The sequence below is a fragment of the Pleurodeles waltl genome, chromosome 1_2 (genome assembly GCF_031143425.1).
Source record: "Pleurodeles waltl isolate 20211129_DDA chromosome 1_2, aPleWal1.hap1.20221129, whole genome shotgun sequence".
Lineage (NCBI taxonomy): Eukaryota > Metazoa > Chordata > Amphibia > Caudata > Salamandridae > Pleurodeles > Pleurodeles waltl.
Window position 1 is genome coordinate 663,532,279 of NC_090437.1, and position 15,404 is coordinate 663,547,682.

At 42.0% G+C, this 15,404-nt stretch overlaps 1 protein-coding gene across 1 annotated transcript in view; it reads right to left on the bottom strand.

Annotated features, from left to right (window-relative positions):
- ABCE1 (ATP binding cassette subfamily E member 1) overlaps positions 1-15,404 on the bottom strand; it is a 222,238-nt gene that overhangs the window by 195,181 nt on the left and 11,653 nt on the right. Inside the window, exon 2 of the mRNA XM_069242598.1 lies at positions 4,865-5,014. Within this exon, the coding sequence (XP_069098699.1) occupies positions 4,865-4,967 (103 nt within the window). The 5' untranslated portion in view covers positions 4,968-5,014. The remainder of the gene's footprint in view (positions 1-4,864; positions 5,015-15,404) is intronic.

A 15,404-nucleotide genomic window follows, 5' to 3' on the forward strand; every position in this document is an offset into this window, starting at 1 on the left:
CCCCAAGCCGTCTACCTTAGGGAAGGTCGTTTCCTCTGAGGTAATGGGTTGTGGACCTAGTGATGTTCCTTCCTGAGTTGTAATGCAGACCCTTGTGAGGTTTCATGTGCAGGGGAAGAAACAGTGGCTAATAAAAGATTGAAGTTGGTGGCCCAGGGGCCACAAAAAGACAAAATAAACATTTCTGCACATAGGTCTGTGTCACTTGGACTTGGTCTAAAGCCCATTTGTCTTGGCCTGGATACAGGAAACAGCATCAACTACTGCAAGGTAAATGTGGGCACCTGATTCAGGAGGATCATAAAACATGAGGGCCAGGAAGATGACAAAACACAGGCATTCTCAACTCAAGTTCCTTAAGAGGAAGACGTCCTAAATGTGCTACGGTACATTGCCTACTGCCTTGTCCCAATAGCACGGGGGCAATGCGAGGTGCCCTCAGGCGAGCCCTGCTGTAGGATTCCCATGGCTATTGCCAATTCTATGATTATTACAGCCAGATTGTCAGAATCAGGCAAGTTATCTAGGCCACAGTGAGGTAAAGAAAATGATTTGAGGAACCTGCAATAACCCAGAGGCTGATAGACATTTCAACATCACCCAGCAGAGGGTGGGACGTCTTGAAGCTCTCAGGCTCAAAGTACTGAGTTGGGAGGAGGACAAATTAATGGCATTGTTGCTGCCGGGAGAGTCCAAGCGAACATAACTAGCTACTGCTATCACTTTAACAGCATGAGTGAAACAGATTCCTATCTTAGGCAGCCGAGGAGCAAGAAAGAAGACACCAGTAGTAGCTCAGCACAAATACAAGACGTTGTGAATTGTGATTGGTTATAAAGTGTTAAAGTTTCTGAGCATTCTATATTTTTGTGAATTATTAAAAACATGCAGAATGTGGATTTACTGTTGAATTTACATGTACACACTGACATAACCTTACAGTATTTCAAGCAAACCTGCTATGCCTTATAAAAGTGTGTTTTTCTGGGTTGTTCTAACTGGACCTCAATTTAAGCCTAGTGATCATCTTGTTCAAAATGGAGGTCTCCCCCTGCACATTCACTGTTCATCATTTCTGCAGTACACTGACATCAAGCAAGTCATGTTTGTTTATTTCCTTTGAAGTTGCTCTTGTTTGTGAAGAAACGTATCTATAGTAATGCTGCTTTTCACAAGGGCCTTCGCTACCTTACTATACTCCATTCATTCATAGTATCAAAATGTGGTTCTTTTAACTAGTCGGTCCTGCCATCTCAGACGACATTAGTATAGAGTGGGCAGAATCAATATTGATGTAGTGGGATAGTGCTTATGTGTTAAGGCAATAGGGCATCTAATCGACCTGGGCTTCAATTTGCTGAGAGTTTAATTGTTTTGCTGGCACTATGATGATTTTACAGAAACAGGCTATTTTCTATGCAAGAAAACTGTACATTCACCCCAGATTTTGGTGGTGAGTGTTGTAAGGAAATGGCTCCCTGTTGCAATTACCCCCCACTTGTTGCCTGATACTAATGCTGACTTGACTGAGAAGTGTGCTGGGACCCTGCTAACCCGGCCCCAGCACCAGTGTTCTTTCACCTAAAATGTACCATTGTCTCCACAATTGGCACAACCCTGGCACCCAGGTAAGTCCCTTGTAACTGGTACCCCTGGTACCAAGGGCCCTGATGCCAGGGAAGGTCTCTAAGGGCGGCAGCATGTCTTATGCCACCCTAGGCACTCGGCATAGACACAGTTCTTTCCAGCTTGTGTGTGCTGGTGGGGAGAAAATGACTAAGTCGACATGGCACTCCCCTCAGGGTGCCATGCCAACCTCACACTGCCTGTGGCATAGTTAAGTCACCCCTCTAGAAGGCCTTACAGCCCTAAGGCAGGGTGCACTATACCACAGGTGAGGGCATAGGTGCATGAGCACTATGCCCCTACAGTGTCTAAGCAAAACCTTAGACATTGTAAGTGCAGGGTAGCCATAAGAGTATATGGTCTGGGAGTCTGTTTAAAAAGAACTCCACAGCTCCATAATGGCTACACTGAAAACTGGGAAGTTTGGTATCAATTGTACACCCAGAGGGCATTTTAGAGATGCCCCCTCACAACATACCCGACTTCCATTGTGGGCTGACTAGTTTTTGCCAGCCTGCCACACACCAGACATGTTGCTGGCCACACGGGGAGAGTGCCTTGGTCACTCTGTGGCCAGGAACAAAGCCTGTACTGGGTGGAGATTCTTCTCACCTCCCACTGCAGGAACTGTAACACCTGGCGGTGAGCCTCAAAGGCTCACCCCTCCTTGTTACAGCGCCACAGGGCATACCCAGCTAGTGGAGATGCCCGCCCCTCCGGCCACTGACCCCACTTTTGGCGGCAAGGCTGGAGGCGATAATGAGGAAAACAAGGAGTCACTCCCCAGTCAGGACAGCCCCTAAGGTGTCCTGAGCTGAGTTGACTCTTACTTTTAGAAATCCTCCATCTTGCAGATGGAGGATTCCCCCAATAGGATTAGGGATGTGCCCCCCTCCCCACAGGGAGGAGGCACAAAGAGGGTGTAGCCACCCTCAGGGCCAGTAGCCATTGGCTACTGCCCTCCCAGACCTAAACACACCCCTAAATTGAGTATTTAGGGGCTCACAGAACCGAGGAAGATCGATTCCTGCGACGTGAAAGAAGGAGGACTGCTGACCTGCAAGCCTGCAGAGAAGGAGGAAGACGACAACTGATTTGGCCCCAGTCCTACTGGCCTGTCTCCAACTTCGAAAACCTGCTCCAGCGACGCATCCGACAGGGACTAGCGACCTCTGAAGCCTCAGAGGACTGCCCTGGACTACAGGACCAAGAAACACCTGTGAACAGCAGCCCTGTTCAAAACCTGCAACTTCTTTGCAACAAAGAAGCAACTTTCAAAGACTGCACGTTTCCCGCCGGAAACGGGAGACTTCGCACTCTGCACCCGACGCCCCTGGCATGACCTGCAGAAAACAAACACCTCAGGGAGGACTCCCCAGCGACTGCGAGCCCGTGAGTAACCAGAGACGACCCCCCTGAGACCCCACAGCGACGCCTGCAGAGAGAATCCAGAGGGTCCCCCTGACCGCGACTTCCTGTAACAAGGGACCTGACGCCTGGAACCAACACTGCCCCTACAGCCCCCAGGACCTGAAGGAACCTTACTTCAACGCAGGAGTGACCCCCAGGCGACTCTGCCTAGCCCAGTTGGTGGCTGTCCCGAGAAGCCCCCCCGTGCATGCCTGCATCGCTAGAGTGACCCCCCGGGTCCCTCCATTGATTCCTACCTGAAACCAGAAACCTGCTTTGCTCACGGCACCCGGCCGCCCCTGTGCCGCTGAGGGTGTACTTTGTGTGCCTTCTCGTGCCCCCCCCCGGTGCTCTACAAAAACCCACTGGTCTGCCCTCTGAGGACGCAGGTACTTACCTGCTGGCAGACTGGAACCGGAGCAGCCCTGTTCCTCATAGGCGCCTATGTGTTTTGCGGAAACTCTTTGACCTCTGCACCTGACCGGCCCTGAGCTGCTGGTGTGGTAACTTTGGGATTGCCTTGAACCCCCAACAGTGGGCTGCCGATGCCCCAACTTGCGACTTGTAAGTGTTTTACTTACCTCCAAAACTAACCTTTACTTACCTCCCCCAGTAATTGTTGATTTTTGCACTGTGTCTACTTTAAAAATAGCTTACTGCCATTTTTACAAAGACTGTATGTGATATTGCTTTCATTCAAAGTTCCTAAAGTATCTAAGTGAAGTACCTTACATTTAAAGTATTAACTGTAAATCTTGAACCTGTGGTTCTTAAAAATAAACTAAGAAAATATATTTTTCAATATAAAAACCTATTGGCCTGGAGTAAGTCCGAGTGTGTGTTCCTCACTTTTTGCCTATGTGTGTACAACAAATGCTGAACACTACCCTCTGATAAGCCTACTGCTCGACCACACTTACAAAAACGAGCATTAGAATTATCGAATTTTGCCACTATCTTACCTCTAAGGGGAACCCTTTGGCTGTGCACGCTATTTCTTACTTTGAAAGAGTATATACAGAGCCAACTTCCTACAGTGAGCCAGAGATTTCCTAAGCTTTCTTGGTGCTAACTAGGGATGCTGCCCATTTTCGAATTGATTTTTCTCCTCCCTTGGCACTATTCTCATTTTGCACTTTATTCTGTATGTCTTATCTACTGATACCTCATGGCAATGACTTCAAGCATTAACATTTGGGATTCTGTGCCACTTCTTTTGACTTTTTGAAATAAATACTTTAAAATTCTATTCCTGCCCTAGAATTCAGCCGAGTCTGCCTTACTTGACTGAATTTTTAATGTGTTGCAAACTGCCCTATCTAGAGGGCACATTGCGCCATGAAACTGAGGTTTAACGTAGTCTCCAATTCATCTCACCGTGGGTGTGCTGGTAAGGTAATATTTTAGGGTGAAAGATTTTAAGGGTTTCCTGCACCCACAAAACTGACAAGGGTTTTTGTAGTCTGACTATGGAGGTTGTAGTTTTTATTGTTAATGTAATATGATTGGTAGCTCTTAAAATAACGCATGAAAGTGACTGCATAACCCTCTCCTCCGCTCCTGCCATAGAATTATCAGCCTCCCTTCATAGTATAACTATAAAATACTGCACACTTCTGGCACCTGAGACACCAGCTTAAATCATAAGTCTGTTTATGGGCTTTCATATTATTTTCAAACACCATTCATAACAAAATTCCCCCCTCCATATAATAAGAAAGTGAAGTCAAAGGGCCAAACTAAATGTGGACAATAAAGGTCCTAAGCATTGATAAATGAATTAATAGAAAGGACACTGCAACATATCTAGTTGAACACTTTAGCTCACCCATTCGAACAACAGGACAGCTCTTTTTGCATTCCTGACGACATTTCTTTGGCTTGCACTTGTCATGGCTGACGATGGCAATTCTTGTGAGCTTTTCTGCCATCCTGCTAAAGTAGTACTTGCGTACAGCACAGGAAGGTTTTAATAAAGCTGTGGGTTAGAAAGAAAACAGGCATATGTTCTTGTGAAAAAAAAAGCAATTTACAAAAGGACCATGCCCAATGCATGCAAGAAGGCCCATCTTTTGCCACGTAGGAGCCTAAATTTGAGCCTAAGTGGTTACTTCCATGGCTGACAGTGGTACTGCATATTTTAAGTGTTTGACTGAGAAATTGGATTTTGTAACAGTCTGTGGTTCCATTTTAAACAAGTTATTATCTTACCATGATTCACAGACCAGTGACTATCACAAAATGCTCATGACAGGAAAGTGAGGCTCACTGTGCAACATTTCAATGCTAACACGCTATATCTATATAGCGTTTTCAAAGCCAACAGGCATGGCTTTAAAGTGCCAATACACGCAAACAGAGGCATTTACTTAGAAGCCAGCACTACTAACTTTACCAATGCTGGAAAGCAAGAATCAAGAAACACTGTCTTCTGTATAGAATGCATATAGAAGAGCAAAGTGCTAGAGTTTATTTTCCAGAAGAAAAAACAGTCCCTTGCATTCAAATGGGAGCACTTCTTTAGAGAAGGAATAATAAACCTATTGGCCAATAACATGATGTGAGAGTAGGCGAAGCCAAAGCCCATTATGTATTCAAACAAATTGTAATATGCTCTGCAGACAGCTGAGCTTTCAAGTCAGAACTACAATTAGGGACTAGCAGTCTAATGGCATGTTTTAAACAATCTATAAAACTGAAATGTAATCAGTTGTATACAGCTCGACCTCCAGGCAAAAAATGTTTTAAACTGCAGTCACCAAGACAAAGTTTAAAGCCTGGCAGGTTTAAAACTGTCACATCACTAAAAAAATAATTATTAATATCCAAACTCCAATCCTGCATGTCTGCCTTACCCTTCTTGAAACAGTATGGAGCAAAATAAAGAGTTAAAATAAAAAATAAAAACCTGAAGAAAAAAAAAAAAAAAAAAAAAGACAGACATGGACAACCACCACCTTCCTTTGTCTTATTGAGCCCGTGACCATTTGTAAGTAGTTTGCATAATCTCCTCTCCATCCAATCATATGATTTCTTTCAGGTCAGGCAGACCTCATATCTTGCTTTCCAACTCCTATTTACGGTACTTAACAGTAAAACAATGGACATAACGCTAACTAAAGCTAAAAGAAGCATCTCAAATTCGAGCACTGTCAGAGAGTCAACTATACGGTGGAGTCTTGACAAATTAAATACTTGTTGTCTGCATGTGTTTGCGATATAAGCATATTTGAATACAAACGCCATTCAAGAGGCTGAGAATCAGTACATGCAAGGCATTAACTACCTTGTGTGTGTGTGTGTACCTACGGAAAATATTCCATTTAACCAGAAGACATATTGAAAGTTGGTAGCTGGTACTCTGATCAGGTTAAGCTACTTAGGAACTACAAATTATTGAATGCAAGGCCCAATTAATACAAAAGTACATTTGACAAACAGGTCAGATCCAACCAATTTCTTTCCTTTATTCATAGAAAAAGACAATGGCTAAGATGCCTCAATGATGATATTAGCAACAAGACATTTACACGTCACTATAAATGAAAGGTCCACGAAATGCTGGACAAATTGGCCTTTTTTAAAGAAAGGATGTTCGGGAAGCTGTGGCTTTTGGATGCTTTCTGTAGCTGTGAGGTACTTGGTGGAAGAAAGTTTACCAATTTCTCCACATGCTATTGTGGCACAAGAACACCATCGCTCGCGTTAAGCAGTAGACTGTCGGTCCCCAATACCAGCCTCCACAGTGTGAACATAGGTACCAGCAGACACTGCTATTCTGCACTCACTAAAAGTCGTCATCTCTTAACAGAGTACAAAATAAAGAATGCTTGCTCTGTAGTAGGAATAGAATAGCACCCAGGAGCTGCTTATTCACATCCCCCACAAAAAAATGGTTTTGATCTTAAAAAGGTGCATTGCCATACTAGTCCCGGGCACTATTGGGAACTACTTAGTGTGTGCATGTACTCACTGAGAAAACACAGAATGCAGTCAATGGCTGAAGAGGGCTGAAACACCGCCCCACCCTGTATGCCGCAGTGGATACAAGAAGAATGTGAGAAACAATAACAAACCTGTGGTGGAAAAAGACTGGCTGAAAGCCCCCACAAGTGGATTACACATAATAAAATCTATTTAAATCAAAAGGCCTTGGCTAATGCCAAAGCTAAAGCAAGCATTGGCAAAGCAGTAGGACATGGAGCTGGCTGCCAACCTTTTGGCTTTGTCAATGCTTGTTTTGTTACGGTTTTTGTAAAACTATTTTTGAGGAGCAGACAGGCCAGCACACATATATAAAAAATAAACATCTGCTAAATGCAAAATACTTCTTTGGTTAAAAAATAAAATAAAAATAAGGAGCACATATTGCCAAGTTATTCCTTGGTACCGAATGTGTGTGAATGTACCCTTTGTGAAAAAGCACAAAGCCGTCATTCACAATGAAGTGAGCCAACAGCTGAAGTGGGCTGATCCACAGCCCAATGATGTGGGCGGAAGAAAAAAGTGTGAATGGCAGAAGAAACCAATTGATCAAAAGAGCTAGATGAAAACCCCTAAAAAGGTGATGTTCGCACTGTGTCGTGGTACCTTGGAAGGGGCACATATACGGTGGGAGTACGACAAAAAGAAAATGTAAATAGGAAATGTGAGGTGGGAGTCCGGAGGAGGGAGAGGTGTTAACCTACCATTGGGATGGAGTGGGTAGACAGAAATGGAGTATTGGATGCTCGTGGGGCTTGGGCCTAGACCCTTAATCGAAGGCACACTGGAAGTTGGGGGGGGGGGGGGGGGGGGCATTAAGGGTGTTCACTCGAGGAGGTGTGTGGTGCGGGAAGGAACATAGATTGGTAGGTAAGGGGGGGGGGATGAAATCAACTTTTCCAACAATCACGATGGCATATCATGGTAAAATACATTATGTGAGAAGCAGAATATGAGGGGGCTTAAGGGACAGTGGGAAGGGATAGCAGAGCAGATTGTTAGGGTAAGTTAAGAGAATGTCGTAATATAATCAACGGGCTTAAGAAGTTCAAAACAGAGACGAGATGTGTGTGTCTCTGTCTGTGTGTCCACTGAAAAATCCTAGGTTGAAATCCGACAGTCACCTAACCATACAAAACTGAAAGCACCTGTACCCAGCTATTTACTATAAAATACAATATGTGGGGTGTAACAAACACTCTCCCGCCCCCAGCACCAGAAGATATGTCCTGTACCAACCCTGTGCATTAAGCCGGGTCCTGTGGTCAACCCCCAGCCACATGTAGTCATCCACACGAGCTGTATATTCTGGGTGCTCCCTGGTGCCTGGACTACGATATGCCTCCCTGACGAGCTCTAATAAGAGTGAAACAAAATTTGTCAAGGGTTGCTTTTATTCATTCAAGGTTAGCCTGGATGGTATTTTAGCAATTCAAAGTTGTAATACTGGGTCTGGATTGGTAAAAAGCTTTTGTCATTTTTCAGCTAGACATGGATAGCACCAGCTAATCCTATGTCTAAAGACTGCTGTAAAAATAGGAAATAACTGTCTCTTTTCTACGCTGGTGCAACAGAGTGCTCCATATGAATGAGCTGCTCTCCACCTAAAACTACCCATAGTTCCCCACTTTCGGTTTTGCATAATGTATGCAGCACTCCAAGCCAGAAAGGGCATAGTTTTATTTATATACAGTACATCGGACCAACTTGAGACTCAAGAATTCCACGATTGTTAGTTGGGGCTCTGCATTGCAGGTGTTTCAAACATAGCTTTAACATGAAAAGTAGCCTTCCTCACACAGGACTGAAAGAAAGTGAGCCACACTGGAGCTTGCATAGCTTCTGCATTAAATTGAACATCATTCAGACAAAGGGCATGATGCATTACAACCTTAACTGGTCTTGTCTGCGTGTGTATGAATGTATATATCTCAATTAATCACGATCAGCCTGCATGCATCAGTCAGACAGGAGGAAAACAAAAAAAACACATACCCAACATCATCATTGAGCAGAGACTGAAGCTACTGCCTCATACAGTAAAAGACAAAATCCCAGCATCTCATTTTTTGCTACGAAAAAGAATATATCAAGGCAGAGAGAGACTGTGGTTGTTCCTCCTAGAGGTGCACTTGATATACAATATAAAGATCATCCTTTTGTAGGTTTTGCTTATGCAGCAATTTCCTCCACAAGCAGCTGGTACAAGCCTGCAGTGCTTCAGCTGCACTTGGAGGTTTTGCATTTAAAAATGCAGCTAGTGAGGTCTTGTGATGCCAGCCTTTGCCCTTTTCTTACCTACACATACAAGTGCTGCTTCAACCTGACAACTCAACGGTTTTCTAGAATTTCTCACAAACTCCTCTAGAGTATCTGTTGTTAAGTACGGTAATTCGTGAACATCAAACCAAGATTTCATTTCCTGAAAACAAAATCAATGTAATTAAAATATTTCGGTTGGCACATAACATTCACAATGCTCAACCTCCCACCACAAGCAGTGAGTCAGAGCATTTCCAGTACTTCCCTAGTAAAGCTAAGCTTAACATGATCTGGTGTAAGATACTGTAGGTGCACTTCATGTCACAGCTGGATTTATTTGCTCAAGTTTCAGGTACAAGCATAATCCTCTTATACTCATTCCCCTCAACGAGGGCATATCAAACTAGTGTGTTAACAAACCCGTTCACTTTGATCAGCCTTATTACTAGGTTATGAAAACAAAGATTTCATGGGTGTTCTCGCAGACTATACAAATTGAATGCTTCACGAACCTTCGTCATTAATTGAAAAAAGAACAATAAAAAATACAAAACAGACACACAGAAGCTATTATTTTAGTGACTACGCACTTTCATTTTGGAATGTTTCATCCCACCCCATTTGCATCACGTTTCCCCACCTCATTATTATAACCCTTTTTTCCTGAGCTCTATTAATGTTTAAAAAAAAAAAAAAAAAAAAAAAGAAAGAAAGGATCTTCATTGAGCATTTTCATAAGAAAGTGACACGATAAATTACCTCCGAACATTAGGATAAAGCACTGTACTTAGCAGGGTGAGTCTGTGTCACAGTATATATCCAGTCCAGAATAGTTACTAGCGAAACCCCCAGGAGGAAGCAGAGTTCGAAGTTGGGGCAAGGTCTCAGCATTAAGAAGGGTTCTATGTCATCATGTACAAGATAGAAAAGCACTGGGATAACTCCTCTGCAGAAGTCAGCAGGGTGGCGGACAGACCTGTGTAGGGCTCAAGTACAAGGAGAAGGATGGATACCACTAGTCTACGTAACTAGTTGGAGTATTTATTTAACTAGCATTACACTCAAGCTGCCTGAACTAGGTTAAGAGGCCAAAAGGAGGCTAGTAACTCAAAGTTTTAGGTTAGTTTCATAAAATATTCTTATGATTAACTTATTGCTTAAATTGTAAATAATCTTTCCATATCCAGCCATTTTCATCAGGCTCATTCAATTCAGATGCCAATCATGGAATAGTTTACAATAACTGAATTTAACTCTATCCTCCCCGAGTCCTTTGGTGAATAGTTTCAACATCAATATAAAAATAAACATTGGGATATCTTACAGATTATTTTCTTTACATTTTTATCTATAGAAGTTAGGTTCCGTGGAATACTGAACAAGCCAGACCAGGGCTCCACCCGGAAGAGATTCCACCGGCATACTTAACTTCAATATGTTTTTCATATACAAATTGTATGCTTTGCCTAGTTAAACCAAAAATATGAAGGGCTTTGCAAGTACTAGGTAAAAAAGTATTTTGTTTCCATATAACTACTATATTTAACTTGAGAAATGTAGCTGCTCTATGTAAAGGGTTGCGATAAGCTTGGGCCTCGTATAAGCTATTGAAAACTTAAATATAGGAAACAATTACAAATTACCTACCTCACACAGTTACCTTTAACACCCCATAAGGCAGTAGAAGCCCCATTTGCATTCCCTGGTAAACAAATTAAAGAAAGAAAAAAAAAAACACTAGTAAAGAAGTACTTGTTTTACACAGGCCAGAAATTGAACAGACTGAATGATGAGGGTTCAGAACTGCTCTCCTCTTCTTGACCAGCATAGTAGTTTGTCTTCATTCCGTAGTGCTAGAAATGGCTTGAGCTATGGTGTACTATATTAATGATGCTATACTAGCAATTAGGTACAAATGGCATAAATAGTCAAAATTGACTGTCTTACTACATAAAGTGAGAATTTTCTAGAGTAGGTCTGAAATACTAGCATGATGGTCAAGATTTGCAGCACAATGTTTTATTCACTGATATACTGCACTCGAGAATAGGACATAGCATCACGTGCTGGAGACTTCAAGCTTTCTAAGTTTCATGCAAATATAGTTCACCTTTTTTGGATTTCCCTATGATTCCAACAGACTATTGGAACAGCTGCTAGCACACACCACCTATTACCCCTATGGCTTTCCATTCTGTTGCTTGTTCTCCGGGTACAGCATCAATCCCTTGCACGGCACCACTGACAAAGAATAGCTCCCCATAAAGAAGTTAATTATACGCTTCCTGCTTTAACCAGATTATGTTTATTTACACATATGTATGTGTTGTTAACTTTATCGGTATATAACCATACTAATTTTGTGTTCTGTGAAAAAAACACTACGTCCCAATTAACGTTTTTCCAATATTTAACTGCTTCACTTACACACAGTCTTGGATGCTTGCCTCAATATGGTCAGTTATCACAGTTATTGGCCTGGCAGTCATGACTTAGAATGGAAAGCTACTCAAGAAATATATATTTCTATATGTTTTCACTTTTAAAAATAAGGAAGCATGCAGGGAAAAAAATAAAATAAAAAATATAAAAGTATTTTCAGTCTATTTTCCATTTATATTTATGTGTAAAGATGGAATACAGAGACTAACAAATCAGCTACTGAAGAAAAATTTGAAATGCCATCTGGGGTTTCCGGCCAACTTTAATAATCCTTATTCAAAATCAGTACTGAAACAGCAACTGACCAGATGCAAAATATGTTCTAATTTTAGTAAGACAAATTTGGTTAGAGTTTGGTCTTTCATCAAACTCTGGAACGAGAAGATGCCTCAAGAGCTGACCCACTAGAAAACCAAATATGGCTAGAAATATATAAATTTGATAGCTAATGTGCAGCCCGGGACTATTTGGATCAATCATTACAAAATTTGCAGGCAGGTGTGCTGTGGGAAACTCCCATTACTTTTGCAAGTTTTAAAAGAATAACTTCCAAAGTGGCGCTTCAAACATCATTTTGTTACCACCTTGCAGACTAACCCTATTACATGGATAATTGCACGATTACCAATATACTTCGGTGTGGGTGAACTACTTTTTTTTCTTTGGTCTCTCCTCTTCCTGCTCCATGGCAGCCATGGCCCTCAACGCTCAGAGCGCCAACAACGCTAACTCCATCTGCAATATTGGAGTGCTGGTCACATTTTTACCTAATTAGAGTAATTTCTTTGGTTCTCCCCTTAACACTCCATAGCTTTCCCAAAACACTTATAACTGATAAATGCTTTACTAAAAACACATAAAAATCTGCAACTCAGCTCTCCTAGCACAGCGGGTGAGCCAACACCACAATATTTACTTCACTAGGGTAAAGTCGCCCCTTAATACTTGGCAAGCATTTTTTCTCAAAACATTTTTGCCCATAACTCAGCCTGTGGAGGTCCCAGAGAAATGTGACTACCACCAACCTTTAGGTCATCCAAGAGTTACCATACTATTACCCCTCCCACCATTCAGTCCCTTTTTAAGCTCACTTATGCCTGATACTTTTGTTTTACAGCTTGTAATGGTGTGTGTTCCAAGGGCCTTAGTATTGAAGTAGGCCTGATAGGCCTAAAAAAAAAAACCTAAGGCACTACACCTTTAAGGGGGTAAATATATAATCAGACAGGAAAAATTATTGGTCATAGCTATCTTTAACAGGTCTATAAGGAACCATGTCGGTACCTTCACTAGTTGTTCCCGTGTTTCTAGTCATTCAGAGATTACGTGGAGGGCATCAGTTTGGGGAATACTGGTATACAGGGATTGTATATCCATTGTGACTAGCATATCAGTGGATGTGTCAAAGTACATACCCTCCGTCTGTAAATTCCTCACTGAGGCTCCGTACACCTATGCACTGCAGCGAAGGACTGGATCCTTAAGGGTTAAGCCCTTACACCGATGCCACGTCTGACGTAAGCCTTGATGACAACGTAACTAGAGGGGCTGCTGCGCAACGCAGACTTCGTACACAGTTCACGACTTGGCTGTTCTAATCCCGGCAGTTTTGAGACCCCATGGCCCTCGTACGTAAGCGCCTATTCATTGCTAGCTTCTGCTTTTGTTCCGGCAAAGAAATTGAAAAGACATCGCTATTCATTTTATCATTATAACAGCGTGAACATTGGCACGCTCCTGGAACATTTTGAGGGGTCTGACCGCCCGATTGCCTGGCTTACTTACTTTTCCTTTTGTTTTAGAAAGCCTGCTCGCTTGTTCTAACAGCGGGTGAGTATTAAATTGTTCCATGGACACTTTTTTATGGTGGGTCACTAACACACAGCTTCCTTTAATCCGAGCCTAATTGTCTGATTCCCTGACTTCCTTTTTAAAGTTTTGAAAAACCCACTCCCTTGCTGTAACAGCGGGTGTAATATTAAGTTGTCCTTTGGACACTTTTCTACGCAGGCTCACTAACACATGGCTTCTGTGAATTGAAGCCTCCAATATGAGCATGCTGGGGGTATGTTTATGATACAGACCCAATCCATTTGTTTTGCATACTAATGCCTGCTCACACAGAAAGGGGCATTTTATTCTTGTTTTTGGTTATATATGGTTACCAACATAAGGTCTCGTGAAAGAAGGGTCCCATTTAGGAGCATGTAAACATACTCAGTCCGTATAGGACGTAACTTACGTCTCTCCACTTCCGGGCTTGCACTCGCATGATTTTTGTGCTTGTGTCAGGCACAATTTGCGTCTATATATATATATATATATATATATATATATATATGGGAGTCTCATGCGGGCACCATATACACGTACTTCTAACTTTCAGTCTTTACCTTTTGTATTATTGGATGTCATAAGCGCCACCTTTGATGTCATTATTTATCAGCAACGCCCTTTCCCCTGGACCTCTTGTGGACCACGAAGGGTGACAAACCACGCCCATTCCTGGTAGATATCCGTTTTTTCAGTATTTATGTAGTGTTTATTGGAAGGACTTTTACAACAACCTGATATCTGTCTTGTTCAAGGTGTCTCTAGATGATGAGCCTGCATTAATTAACCCGACAATAGGGTAAAATGTGGATATCTAAAAAGACATATCCCAGGACAACACTATAATTAATTCTAGTCACATATGCATATAGCACCAGCACACCTTATTCACCTTGTGACTTTGCACTGCGCCGTAAACACACTGGAGCACCTTATACAATTTGTCATAATTGACTTTCTTCATACTCAAATAAAAGCATATAACTTTCATGACTATTCCCTTCTCAAGCACTTGCTGTATATATATAACAAAGTGCCATGGAAGTTAAGTGCTAAGCTTCCCCCGTGGGGACCATTTGTAACTGATATTGTGTATACCCAGGTTCATGAGTTATGGGTCAATCCCCCATTTTCTAGCTAGATTTATATGGAAACATGACCATGTTTCTTTCAAATGCTATTTTTATTGTGGTGTCCTCTATGGGCTGTTCTCAGCATTACAGTCTAATGTCAAAGGTTTATTTCTGATAAAGGTTTTTATTGGGTGTATTTGATAATTGTCGATGTTTTATTAATCTCTCCTTATTGCAATTATGACCATGATTCATCCCAACTTAACATCCTTACTACACTATGACTGTCTGAACACTCTTGATATCTTTGGGTGACCCTTCTAGTTTATTTCTCTCGTTACTCCTCCATGGGTGTCTTGTTTTGGGAATTGTATTAGCCAGCCAGCAACTCTGATGGTTGGGTGGTGAAAGTGGTGTTCTATTGGAAATAGCATGGCAGATTTAAAATTAGGATGCTAAATGGCAACATTTTCATTTTTGGATGCAGACAGAGGAAGAAGGTAAATGGAAGTACTTTAGTTATATGCAGGGCCACTGGAATTGTGTGGCAGCAAAATATGAAATTATGAGGCAGGGTTGACCAATTTATGTGGCAAGAAAAGTCCAGTTATTACTTAACAACGCCAATAGCTCTAACTCAAGCAAATGCAAGACCTGTTTCATTGCAAATGCTTGTTTTGCCTTGGTCATGACTTGTTTTGGGGGACTATTAGTGTATTGTGATTGATATTGTTATTTTTTTGTGTTTTAATTTTCCTTTTTAATTGTAGAGCC